The 11,658-nt window shown below is 37.6% G+C and overlaps 1 protein-coding gene across 1 annotated transcript in view; it reads right to left on the reverse strand.

Moving 5' to 3' along the window:
* The window catches only part of GRIP1 (glutamate receptor interacting protein 1), a 626,604-nt gene that overhangs the window by 58,482 nt on the left and 556,464 nt on the right, over positions 1–11,658 (reverse strand). The window contains exons 14-15 of the mRNA XM_023520629.1: positions 2,706–2,775; positions 943–1,088 (exon numbers count right to left, since the gene is read on the reverse strand). Coding sequence (XP_023376397.1) covers positions 943–1,088; positions 2,706–2,775 — 216 coding nt within the window. The remainder of the gene's footprint in view (positions 1–942; positions 1,089–2,705; positions 2,776–11,658) is intronic.

Genomic DNA, 11,658 nt, shown 5'->3' on the forward strand with positions numbered 1-11,658 from the left:
ACTTCCTATAATTTCTCACATTAGCTGACTCTTTCAATTAATGGACTTTTTTCAATGAGCTCTTAGGTTCTTAGAATCAGGTACAAGGGCTTCTCAGAGTGTGGTCCCTGGACCACAGCGGCATTACCAGTGAGCTTACTGGACATGCAGATTCTCAGGCCCCATCTGGGGGTAGTGCCCAGGAACTGTGTTTTAACAAGCTCTTCAGGTGGTTCTGAGGCTCACTGAAGTTTGAGAAGCACTGCTCCACTGTATTCACACATTGCTGGAAGTGCTAAAAATGGATATGGCCCTTTTAGAAAGCAACATGGTGCCAGACTCATTAGGAATCATAAAATTTCCTTTTTAATCTGACTCAGCAATCTTACTTCTAGCAATATTTCCTAAGGAAATAATTCAAAAGAAGAAAAGTTGAATAAAGATATCTATGCATAAAGATATCCATGAATGTGCTATCTATAATAAACAATTAAATGTGATATAAGTAAAAAGAGAAGAATGGTAAATAAATTACAGGCAGCAAATAAAATGATAGCTATGAAGGGTTTATAAAATGGTAACATGCTTACCAAATTAAGTAAAAATGTAATATGCACTATGGTTGTAATTATGTGATGTAAATATCAAGTTGAAAATAACTTCTTCCATTGTATTAGGGTGGTACTGGGAGAGAATTTAGTTTTCCTTTTACAAATTAAATTATTTTAATACAGTTATAAAGACATTTATGTAATGAAAATATCTTAATTATATCATTTAAAAGCACCATTACTTAAAATTGATACGACACTTTCAATGCACAATTTAAAAACCTTTTTAACTCAGTAAAACTCTGAGGCGATGTCACTAGCCAGGTGCTGTATGTCAAACATCAGATCTAATATCTTCTGTGACAGATGGACAGTTAGAAAAACCAGTCTTAACAAAGGAGGCTATCGACACCTGAATTATCTTCATCTTTGCGGATTTTGAGCTTCACCAGGTCTTCACACTGCTGGAGGATCTGAACTGCATCTTCCATGGAACAGTTGTCTAGCCGAATGTTATCTATCGCGAGTAATTTATCTCCAAGTTCCAGGGTTCCAGTTCTGTTAGTAAATAAACAGCAGCACATGAGTAACGATGAGCACTTAAGCAGGCCATTTAAGAAGCATTAAGCTTAATGTAGCATTATGGTCGTCTTTAGAGGAAAAGAGGTTCTTCGACTGTTTTTAAATTAAATTTTATCGACAACCAGCTCATTTTTCCCAGACTTATTTGGACGGCCACCGTGACATTAAAATGTGGAGTATTAAAAACCTTTTTTCTTATGCTTTCTTCTATTAGACCAAGATAACACTGTAAGCTTCACTCGGGAATTCTAAGGTTCCTGGGAAGGGAGGTGAGATCCGGAGTCTACAGAGAACAGTGTCTTTATGCTTCTCTGCACTGCGTGCCACTTTTGAACCTGGGCAGTCCAGGTTCAAAAAAGGGTTGACTGAGTAAGTGAGGGAAGTCCAGGAGGGATGGACTCAGTGGAGGTCTGGGACTTGATGCCTCTGCGACTCCCAGCTGCACAGGGAAATTCACCGTGGCTGTAGTAGGAAGAAAAGGTAGATCCAATGCTACCTATCTGGAGTGTGGCCACTGAGAGTCTGATACTAGCTGTGGACCGCTGCGGGTCTGTTGAAAGTTTTAAAGGTCCATCGTGAAATGAGAAAAATAATAAGAATGTGTATGTGTTTACATGTGCATATATGTATACACACATTTGTAAAAAAAGGGTATGTTTTGGTAAGAACTATCTTTATGCATTATGTCTGTGACAGAGGTTGCTAATTGCTTCCCAGCATCCATTCTCCCCTTTCTTCTTCGAGATCACCCCCTAAAGATGTATGCCCAACACTGTCTTGGCACCACCCCCACCTCCTTCACGTAGCTAGAAAATTGCAATGCCGAGCAAGCCGATGAGGATGGCAGAGCTGCTTCCCCAGCCCTGCATTGCCTGCCTATTTTCCAACTGTCATATGAGAGACAAACTATTGTTTGATGCACTCTATTTGTGAGTCTCTCTGTCACAGCATCTGAGCCTATATACCTATATACCTAAACTCGAACAATGTCCTTACTACCTTTGAATGTTAAAATATTTCTTTAATTAAATGACTGTGATAACAGATGGGATTTTTAAAAAGTTCTTAACTAGAGAAAAAAAGTTAACAGTCTTATACCAGTATTTAAAAAAATATTTTTGATCTGTGAAACCAAAAGTTTGAGACTCTTTGATTTTGATGGTATCTGGACCAAATAGGAGACTAAGACTCAAGGATCTGGCTTGGCCCGGGAGGACATTCTGGCATCAGCAAAGCTCTTTCATAAGCTATTATGTTCATGTGGAGTTTCTATCATAATTGGGGCTGCTTTCAGTTTTTTAGTTGGAAAATGAAAGATGGATATGATCAGTGAAGGAGAGCCTATGTCGGCTTCACGGAAGATCCTAAAAAACATTTTCAGATGTTGGCTGTCTCCATTGGGCGCAGGAATAAATAGATCTACAATAGCCATTGACATTAGGGATGTCAAATATGATTGATTAACAGTGGCTGCATGGAAAATATTGAGAATAGCATGATCCATTAGCAAGGTCTACCTAGGGTGTGGCAAGGGTCATATTTGCTTTAATTAAGAAATGCCTTGGAATGAATCAGAAAATCCATTTTCCTTACCTGTGTGCCACACTGCCTTTTTTGATATCTGAAATGACAAGGGGGTCTCCCGGTTTTCTACTGGATGGTGCTGTAATAATAAAGATAGACTAGTCACATTTTTATATCCACTATTCACCCACTACTATACATTTCCCGTTTTATAGTAACCGTTAAAGCAAATACAATTTGTATGTAAAGATGATCAATTAGAAAATGTGCACACTACATCTTTTTGATGTAAAAATATGTTCGCATTAAAGTATTTATAAGCTTTAAAACTAAAGCAGCCGCTTTAAATTTGTACCTGCAGAAAGCAATTGGAGAGCTGCATCAAGTTTAAATCTACTTTAATCTGTGGTTCTCAAGGTGGGGCGGTGAAGGGTAGATGCACCAATAGGAGAGTGTTAAAAGCAACTGGGGGCTCCTGTTAGTGATACTCATGTGTGATTCCTTCTCCCACCCTTTCTTTTACTCCTGTTGAGGGAAAGGACACCATTGTCATGGGTATGTGCTATATTACCAAGTGTTCTGGGTGGGAAAGTAGATGAGAATCACTGATTTAAAGGTTTTTTTCTTTTTTTCGAGAAGGAAATCTTTTGCTAGATGTACTGTAAATCTTTAATCTTTGCTCACAAATTCATACCTAGAATGTTCTAAAGTGTTTTGGAATGTGACTATTTTATTGACAGTAGTAAATAGTTGGTGTTAATTATATTTTGATAATACTCATATTCTAAACATGTTTATATAATTTTTACTGAGTTTACAGATAAAACTATTATCCTGCACAGTGGTCGGTTTTGAGCTTTATAACTCTTCTTAGGAATTTGATGAGAATGAAAAGCAATTAGTAATGAGACTACTTAATCTTGAAAATGAACTATGGTCCAAATAAATACAAAAATGTCATCTTGATGTAGGAATTTGGAAATATTTAATTTAGGAGTCCGATACTTAAAATTAACCATACTAACATTTGTAAAAAAACAATGTGCCTCCAAGAGGAGAGCTGTTTTGCCAACCTAAGCCTTTAGTGACCATTAAAAGGCCCCTAAAGTAAGATTTTCTTATAAACAGTCTGATCACCTCATAATAATCACAGAACCATATCATAACCCATAATAGTATCTGAATCCCAGAAAAATGTTTATGCATAAGAACAGATGGTTTAATATCTCAATACAACATTGAAAGACAACACAAACACACACACCAATACCCTACCCACTGCCTAAATTAGTTCACAGTAAATGTTAATGGTACTTCATCCAATCATTATTCTTGGCTTGTAGAAAGGAACGTAGAACATTCTATTCACTATAATTAATTCATAATTTATACTTCCACTCAGTGATATGAAATAATTCCTCAAGAGAAAACATAAACATCTAGCATTATCACTCATGTCATATTTTAGAACTGCAAATTGTTTTGGGCATAGGACGCAAAAATAAAACTTTGTTATTACCAGGAAGTACAACTTTTCTAGCATCTGCCAGTGAATTTACACAATAGTTTGCCAAGCTGAAGCAACCATCACAGAACACTCAATATTTCCCTTGGTTTGAAAAAAAATCCATGTTCCACCGAAACAAAACAATAGCACAGGCAACAAAACACAGCAAACCCATCTCTGTCATCTTTGCAACAGAGGAAAACAGCACTGTGACTTCTTGGACAAACCCACAAAGCTTTGCAGAGAGGTTTGAAACTTCTTATGGTCTACAGCAGGAGTCCCCAACCCCTGGGCTGTGGACTCCTGTGAGGAACTGGGCCGCACAGCAGGTGGTGAGCGGCGGGTGAATGAGCGAAGCTCCATCTGTATTTGCAGCCGCTCCCCAGCGCTAGCATCACTGCCTCAGCTCCACCTCAGATCATCAGGCATTAGATTCTCATAGAAGCACTGGTCCCTGGTGCCAAAAAGGTTGGGGACCACTGGTCTACAGATAAGTATGGTGGCCGTTCTCACATTTACCAGATCCTTCTCCTTCTCCTTTAACCAACTCCATATCCGAGACTTGAAAGGTTCATCAGGATGGGTGCCCATTGGAGTGGTGAAGCTGAACCCGTAAATGGTCCAAAATCTGTATGAGCTCTTGACAATGTCACTACCATACTTACCAGGTACATTAAATGTGGCAATGCAGGCTTTGGGGACTCAGTCATGGTTTACACACCCTAGCACCATGTTTTAACTATCCACTACTTGAGAAGTCACAAATTAAGCATGCTTTGCTTGAATTATAGTACTTAAAAAATTAAATTAGTTGCCAATATATAGAAATGAGTAGATTTCATATAGATGTATAGCTTCTTTTTAAAAATTAGAGAGGCAATATGGTTGTAGTGATTAAGAACCAGGACTTGGCAGCTGGAATGCTCATGTTAGAAATCCTGACTCTACCACTAAGTAGCCATGTGCACTTGGGCACATAGTTTTAAGCACTTTCGTGTCCTCGTCTGCAAAATGGTGATGAAGATAATAATAGTGCTTACCTCATAGAATTTTTGATTCGAGGATTGAGTTTTTACACATAAAGCGACTGGACTAGTGCACATAGGATTCACTACATAGTGTTTATTGTTGCTATGATTATGTATCAACGTTGGACTCACTTTCCCACCAGCTCCTTTAGATGGAGCTTTCAGTCTCCCATTTGCCACTGTCTTCATTGGAAGGATGCCACTCACTAACTTGCCTCATCCCTGGGAGCCTCTGAGTTTGTGGCTCTTTGAGTGAGAACACAATAGCACTCACTCAGTGTTATGACTCTGATCAAAGTTTTTTAAAGAATCATTCTTTCAACATATATTTATTGAACACCAACTATGAGCTAGGCACTTCCGCTCTGGTCAACGGCCATCAAATGCCAGAGAAGTTGGATCAAAAGGAGAGGCAGGGCTGGTGAAATCTCATGAGGTCACTAGGGATGAACTAATTTTCTCTCTTCTGTAAATTGATTCCAACTGGGAAGGTCATACAAACATGTCAAATGGGGAGGAGCTTACATTAAATGGGTGAAGTGTGTAGCTCAGAAAAGGAGGGCAACCAAAGGCTATTAAGTTCTGGAAAACAAATAAAAAACAAGGATAACCGTTTGAAATCTCAATATAAGTTGGTCCCATGTACAGAACTGAATGCTTGACAAAAAAGAAAGAGTAATGATGTAAAATCCCATGTTATATGATATATATTAGATTTAAAATACTGCCTTTTTCCCACTCATAGTTCATAAAATAATTTTAGGTCAAACTCTTCACTTGTACCTCCAACGTCACTTGTTTTTGTTGTTACTAAAGTTGCATTTTTTGAGTCATCTACAAGCTTTTCAAAACTCATCATCGTCATGTCTTTTACAGCTCTTTAGCAATTCAGCAAGATGATGTCACTGGAACTTTTATACCTAATCACAAGTACCCATTTGTATAACATTATATATAATTGATATTTTTCATCTGCCCATAAGTGTATATACTTGGTTTTCACAAGGAAACTTACTATATTATTTTTAAAATTTACTTTTTATTTATATGAAAATTATACATGCATACAATTTAAAGAGTTGAAAGTTCTATAAAGTAGTCCTTTATTTCCTGCTTACCCAGATGTAACTTTTGGCTGCTTCTATATTGCTAAATAGCATACAACTATTACTACTTATTTTTCGGGGTTGGTTATTTGCTTTCTATTATGAAGGATGAGGAGTTAGTTCTTTTCCACTTCTATACCACCACCATATTCATTCTTGTTCCCACTCCATTCTTCTAATACAATTATGACATAATTTTTTGTAAGATCGATATTTGGTATTTACTTTAGTGTGACTATGTAAATAGTAGTCACAGACAGGTCATGTAGCCTGCTATGATTTCTTGCCTTTTTTGCAGGATATATTTTCCCCATAGTTGTCTTGATGTCTTTGTTTGCTTAGTTTTCTTGTGTTTATCACGAATTCAAGTCCTCAGATTTCTCAGGTTATGTAAATCTCCTCTCAATATGTTAAATCACATCAGCAATTCTATCAGAGGTTTACAACCTGTCTGGACTGTTTGCTTTCTAGGGCTACTACACAGATCTTGGGAACTTCTTTCCCACAGACCCTGGGAAACCAGAGGTTTTCTTGAGTTCTGTTAAATTATTAAACAAGGAGGCCATTAGATTGAGGTGGCTCTAATGCCATGATAGCCTATAGAAGCAAACCCAAATCTAAGCTTGTAAATTGCCTCAGGTTATTAAATCAAAATATTAAGGACAACCAAGCAATCACAGCCAACTAGTCTTCAAGCTATAGCCAATCAAATAATTTCCTTTCTTTGTTTCAGCAGTTTCTCTGTGTGAGTCTTTCCCCTGGCTCCTGTGGGTGGAAGGCTCCTACCCACGTCCGGTTTGGCTCTGCTTGAATTCAATCTATTTTTGTTCAACTAAAGTCTTAAAATTTTTAAATATGACTTAGTTTATCTTTTAACACTGCTCTCCTGCATCCTTGGAGCCCTTGCACCCTGAATCCAACTCTCCCTTTTTCTGGCTTTACTTTCTCTTGGTGGCACACATTTTTCTGAAAAAGAATGCATGGGAGGAGAATTTCTGAGAACTTATATAGCTGAAGATGTCTTTTTCTACCTTCACATTTGATTGACAGCTTTGCTACACGGAGAATTCTACACTGGAAATCATTTAGAATTTTGAAAGCATTCTTCCATTAATTTCTAACTTCCAGAGTTGCTGTTGAGAAGCCCGATGCCATTCTGATTATTGGATGATTGTTTGTATTCTGATACATTGTATGAAAACTCCCTCCAACTTCCTGCCACTAGAAGACTGTACAATTGCCTTTTTGTGCTAGTGCTATTAGATTTCATGATGATGTGCCTTGATGTGGGTCTATTTTCATCTATGGCTCATGGAGCCATCAATTTGAAAACATATCCATCAATACTAGCAAATTTTATGAAATTATTTGATGCCTTCCTCTTTCTTTCTGTAATGGCTACTATATGTTTACTGTGTCATTTGGACTCGTCCTCTATAATTCCCATCTATTCTAGAGTCCTCATTTATTTGTCGTTTTGTTCTAATTTCTGGAATTTTCCCTCAAATTTATTTTCCAATATTTTTATCGAATACTTTTCATTTCTGCCACATTCTTAAGTTTCAAGAGCTCTTTGTTCCCCTCTGTATGTTATTTTGTAATAGTATTAATTTCCTCCCTCCCATGGATATATCTTATGCTATTAATAATGTTAATGATAGTTTTTTTCTTTCTAAAGTTTTCTTTTTCCTTCATGTGCTGTTTCTTTGTTTTTCTTCTCTGTTTCTGCATATTAGATTCTTTCCTCAATTGTATTGTTTTATTTTTTCCTTATGTCTTTGTTCACTTTAAAGAGTGTGGCCTTAAAAAGCTTTTTGAAAGCTTGGTGCAACTGAGTGGGACTGTGGTCTTCAGTGTATTTCAGGCCAGGTTGTTTCTTTGGGTCACATGGCTCTGATTCTTTCTCCTGCTTGGAGGATGCTAAGCCTGGCTCCCTGACTTCTTTGAGCTTTCTGGGGGAAGAAGACTAGCAGTGTCCACATTCAGTATGTAAACTTTCACTTAATCTATTTTTAGAGCGTACTGCTAACTCAGCTATGCTCTCTCAATCCAGAGACCTTCCATGGCATGCTTGGATAAAAAAAAGTAGGATTCTGCCAAGAAAAGAAGGGGTTCCTGGCTGTGCTGAGTTAGGGAAAAGCATCTAAGGAACTAATTTATTCTTAACAGACTTTCATCCAGTCCTCCTGTCTTAACTCTACCATCACTCTCACTTCCAAGAGTTCCTGATTCCACCAATTCCTGGGCCTGTTGGGAGTTTAGGATGTAAATCAGGTTCATTGACAGCTTTCGCTTTTGCTTCTTTAAATTCACCTTTCTCCATCTTCTTTGCCACTTCCAAAGTTGTTTGCTGCTATCTGTTTTCCCTTTCCTCTTCTCCTTATGGGTATTTGCCTTTTGAAAAATCTTATACTGTCATTTTAAAATGGGGTGTAGGGTGCAAGTGGAGCAGGGTGGCCCAGACCAAACAGAGGAGCGCTGTCTAGCCAGAGGGGGCCTTGCCTCGAGGGGGCCTTGCAGCTCTGCTCTTTCATAGCCGTGCTATTTCATAATTTAGCTATAACACGACTGAGCTGTTCCACAGCCATGCTGTATCACAACTGAACTGTCCGCACTGAATAAAGTTTCTCTCTTCACTACACCCCAAATTGGAGATTAGTGTTGGTGTCGAACTGGTGCCGATGTTCTTAGATAGTTGTTGGAAGAGGCAGAAAATGACAGTCTCTATCATTTGTTTAAAAAACTTCACATTAGAAAACAAATGAAATCTTCTGAATTTTGAAGCGAATAAAATGTGAATCAACAAAGTATTTCAGGAACATTATATAATATCTAGCCATTCGTGGAACTTACCCTGGTAGTCAAAGTACTCTGCTCAAAGGGTTTGATAAGCATCCAAACATCATTAGAGTAACACAGACACACAGACACACAGACACACACACACACAGACACACACACACACACACACACACACACACACGATCATTCAGTTTTACTTTAATTGCAACCATATATGTAATACTTGACAGGTAAAACAACTTATTTGATTTGAAATGGAGCAGTGAGTAGAGTTTTATTGTAAAGTTGGCAAAAAACTTGAACCATTCTCTTCTAAATATGCTTAAGACTTTAGGGGAAAATGACAGATTTATTTTGCTTGTCATGAAGACTGCTTAATAATTTTATATAAAAAAAGCAAGGCTTTGTTCATGAAAACAATTCAGTCACAGAAAGCCAACAAATTAACTGCACTCACAAAAAACTGTCTTTTGCTTTTCTGATATAGGATCTGGGAAGGTTCATCAATCAGACAGAGACAGAGGTACGTGGCAAAGTGACAGCAAAGCCAATGTTAAGTCAGACAGAATGGATTTGAATCCCTGTTTAGCCTTTATAGCTCTGGGTCTCCGGGCAGGTTATCCAGCTGAGCCTTACTTTCTTTTCTGTAAAGTGGGCATATAGGTCACAAGGTCACTTTGAGGATTAAATGAGAAAACACACAAATTGCTTAGAGCCATACTTGGTACAAAGCAGATACAAATTACCCTAATAAAACCTCAAAAGCAAACATCAATATCAAAAGGACTTTACTGACGACTGTACATGACAGAGACAACCAGGATTCTCTGACTTGACAGGTAGGTGGGCTGTGCCAATGGGTGTGCACTCTGGTTTCTCACTGGCCAAAGTGTCAGAGCTTCAGGATGCTACTTCCAGTACCAAACTGCATCTTTTTGTGAGGTCGTTCTACTTTACTTGTTACAATAAATTACTCCATATTATAGCAATACCATCAATAAAAATAATGTCTGATGCTAATGCGCTATGAATGCCTCATCAGGAACTTAGGAAAATTAGTCTAAAACTGCTCACCACATCCAAAATCAGACGGACTCATTTCTCAGTCAATTAGGTATGAAGAGTGAGCCTTAAGCCAAATGCGAAAGGCTCTGATAGTATCTTCCAGAGATGGAGGCCCGTTTCTTACTAGTCAGAGTTTTCACAAGGTGAAGAAGACAGAAAAAAGAGTTTGTATAAAGATAGTGAGAAACATCAATAAACCTTGCAGTGCCTTGGTTTCACTAATAAACAGTACCTGTGTGTGTTTGAGAAGAGGGTCCCTTGATTTCCTACTTACGTAGTATATTGCCATTGGCACTAAATTTTGTGGGGTAGAACTTTAAAATATTTCAAAGGGCTCTCTGTGTAAAATAAATAATAGTGTGTTTCAGGCATTTTCCATATACTAACTCATTTAGTCTTCTCAACTATGCTACGAGGGAGGCAATAAGTACACCATTTTATAGGCAAGGAAATTGGGAACAGAGAGGTCAAGAGAGTCGGGGAGTGGGGCAGTCTGGGCTCTGAGTCCTTGCTCGATCATTTTCCAAGTTAACGATTCTTCAGTTCATGCAATAGCCTTTTCACAAACATCTATATTCATCATCCCTTCAGAGGCTCATTTTCTGCAGTGCGTAGTGGTTAGTAGAAGATCGTCCATGATAGACTCTTTATTCATTCACTCAACAAAGACAGGGATTAAATAAGCATTTTGTTTGTGCTAGGACCTGTGCAAGGCCTTAGGAGTTTACTATTTCACAACAATAAAAATGGGTTCTGGAATTTTTTTTTTTTTTCTTTTAGCAAATTCTGCTTTCTCAACTGGCAAAATATGAGTATTTTCCACGAGAAGACACAAACTCAGTATGGTGCTGATTAGCTGTGTAAATGGAGCTGTAGCTCTAGAAGGGCTGACAAGCATGTTTGACAAGCTTATGTATCATCTCTCCAACCGGGAATAGTGTAACACTTCTAGCTTCCACGACTAGCTTTAGCTAATGGCTAGCTAAAATTCAAGCCATTCTTGTGGGAGTCTGGGGGTACTTTCCATTATTGGTATTAAAATCAGTTTTAGAAGTAATACTCAGTACATATGCAACACCATCATAAAGTATAATTTTAAATAGATTCTTCATGTGAATAAAATATTTTGTAGTTGTGTGTACATGACTACACCTCAAACAAACAACATATAAGTATTGACTTTAAAACAGAAATATATCATAAGATTAGTTTTTAAATGGATACTCTTTTATAGTTTAATTATATTTTTATGTATACCAATTTTAAGGATAAAATTGTATAAAAATCTATTGTATAAAAAAACACAAAAAGACCTTTTTTCTAATTAAAATTTGAGAGTAAAATAACTGTGTGGCCAAATGTGTGCCAACAGAAGTTTCTGAGGAGTAGGTGTCTTCAGTATAAGTGCTAGCAGTTAGCATCCCTAAGGCAGGTAATGTATTTTCAAAACTTAGCATAGGGGTCTAGACATGGTAGGCATGCAGCATTTATCTAATGAAGGCAAAAAGAAGAAA

The sequence above is a fragment of the Pteropus vampyrus genome, unplaced genomic scaffold (assembly GCF_000151845.1).
Source record: "Pteropus vampyrus isolate Shadow unplaced genomic scaffold, Pvam_2.0 Scaffold9, whole genome shotgun sequence".
NCBI lineage: Eukaryota > Metazoa > Chordata > Mammalia > Chiroptera > Pteropodidae > Pteropus > Pteropus vampyrus.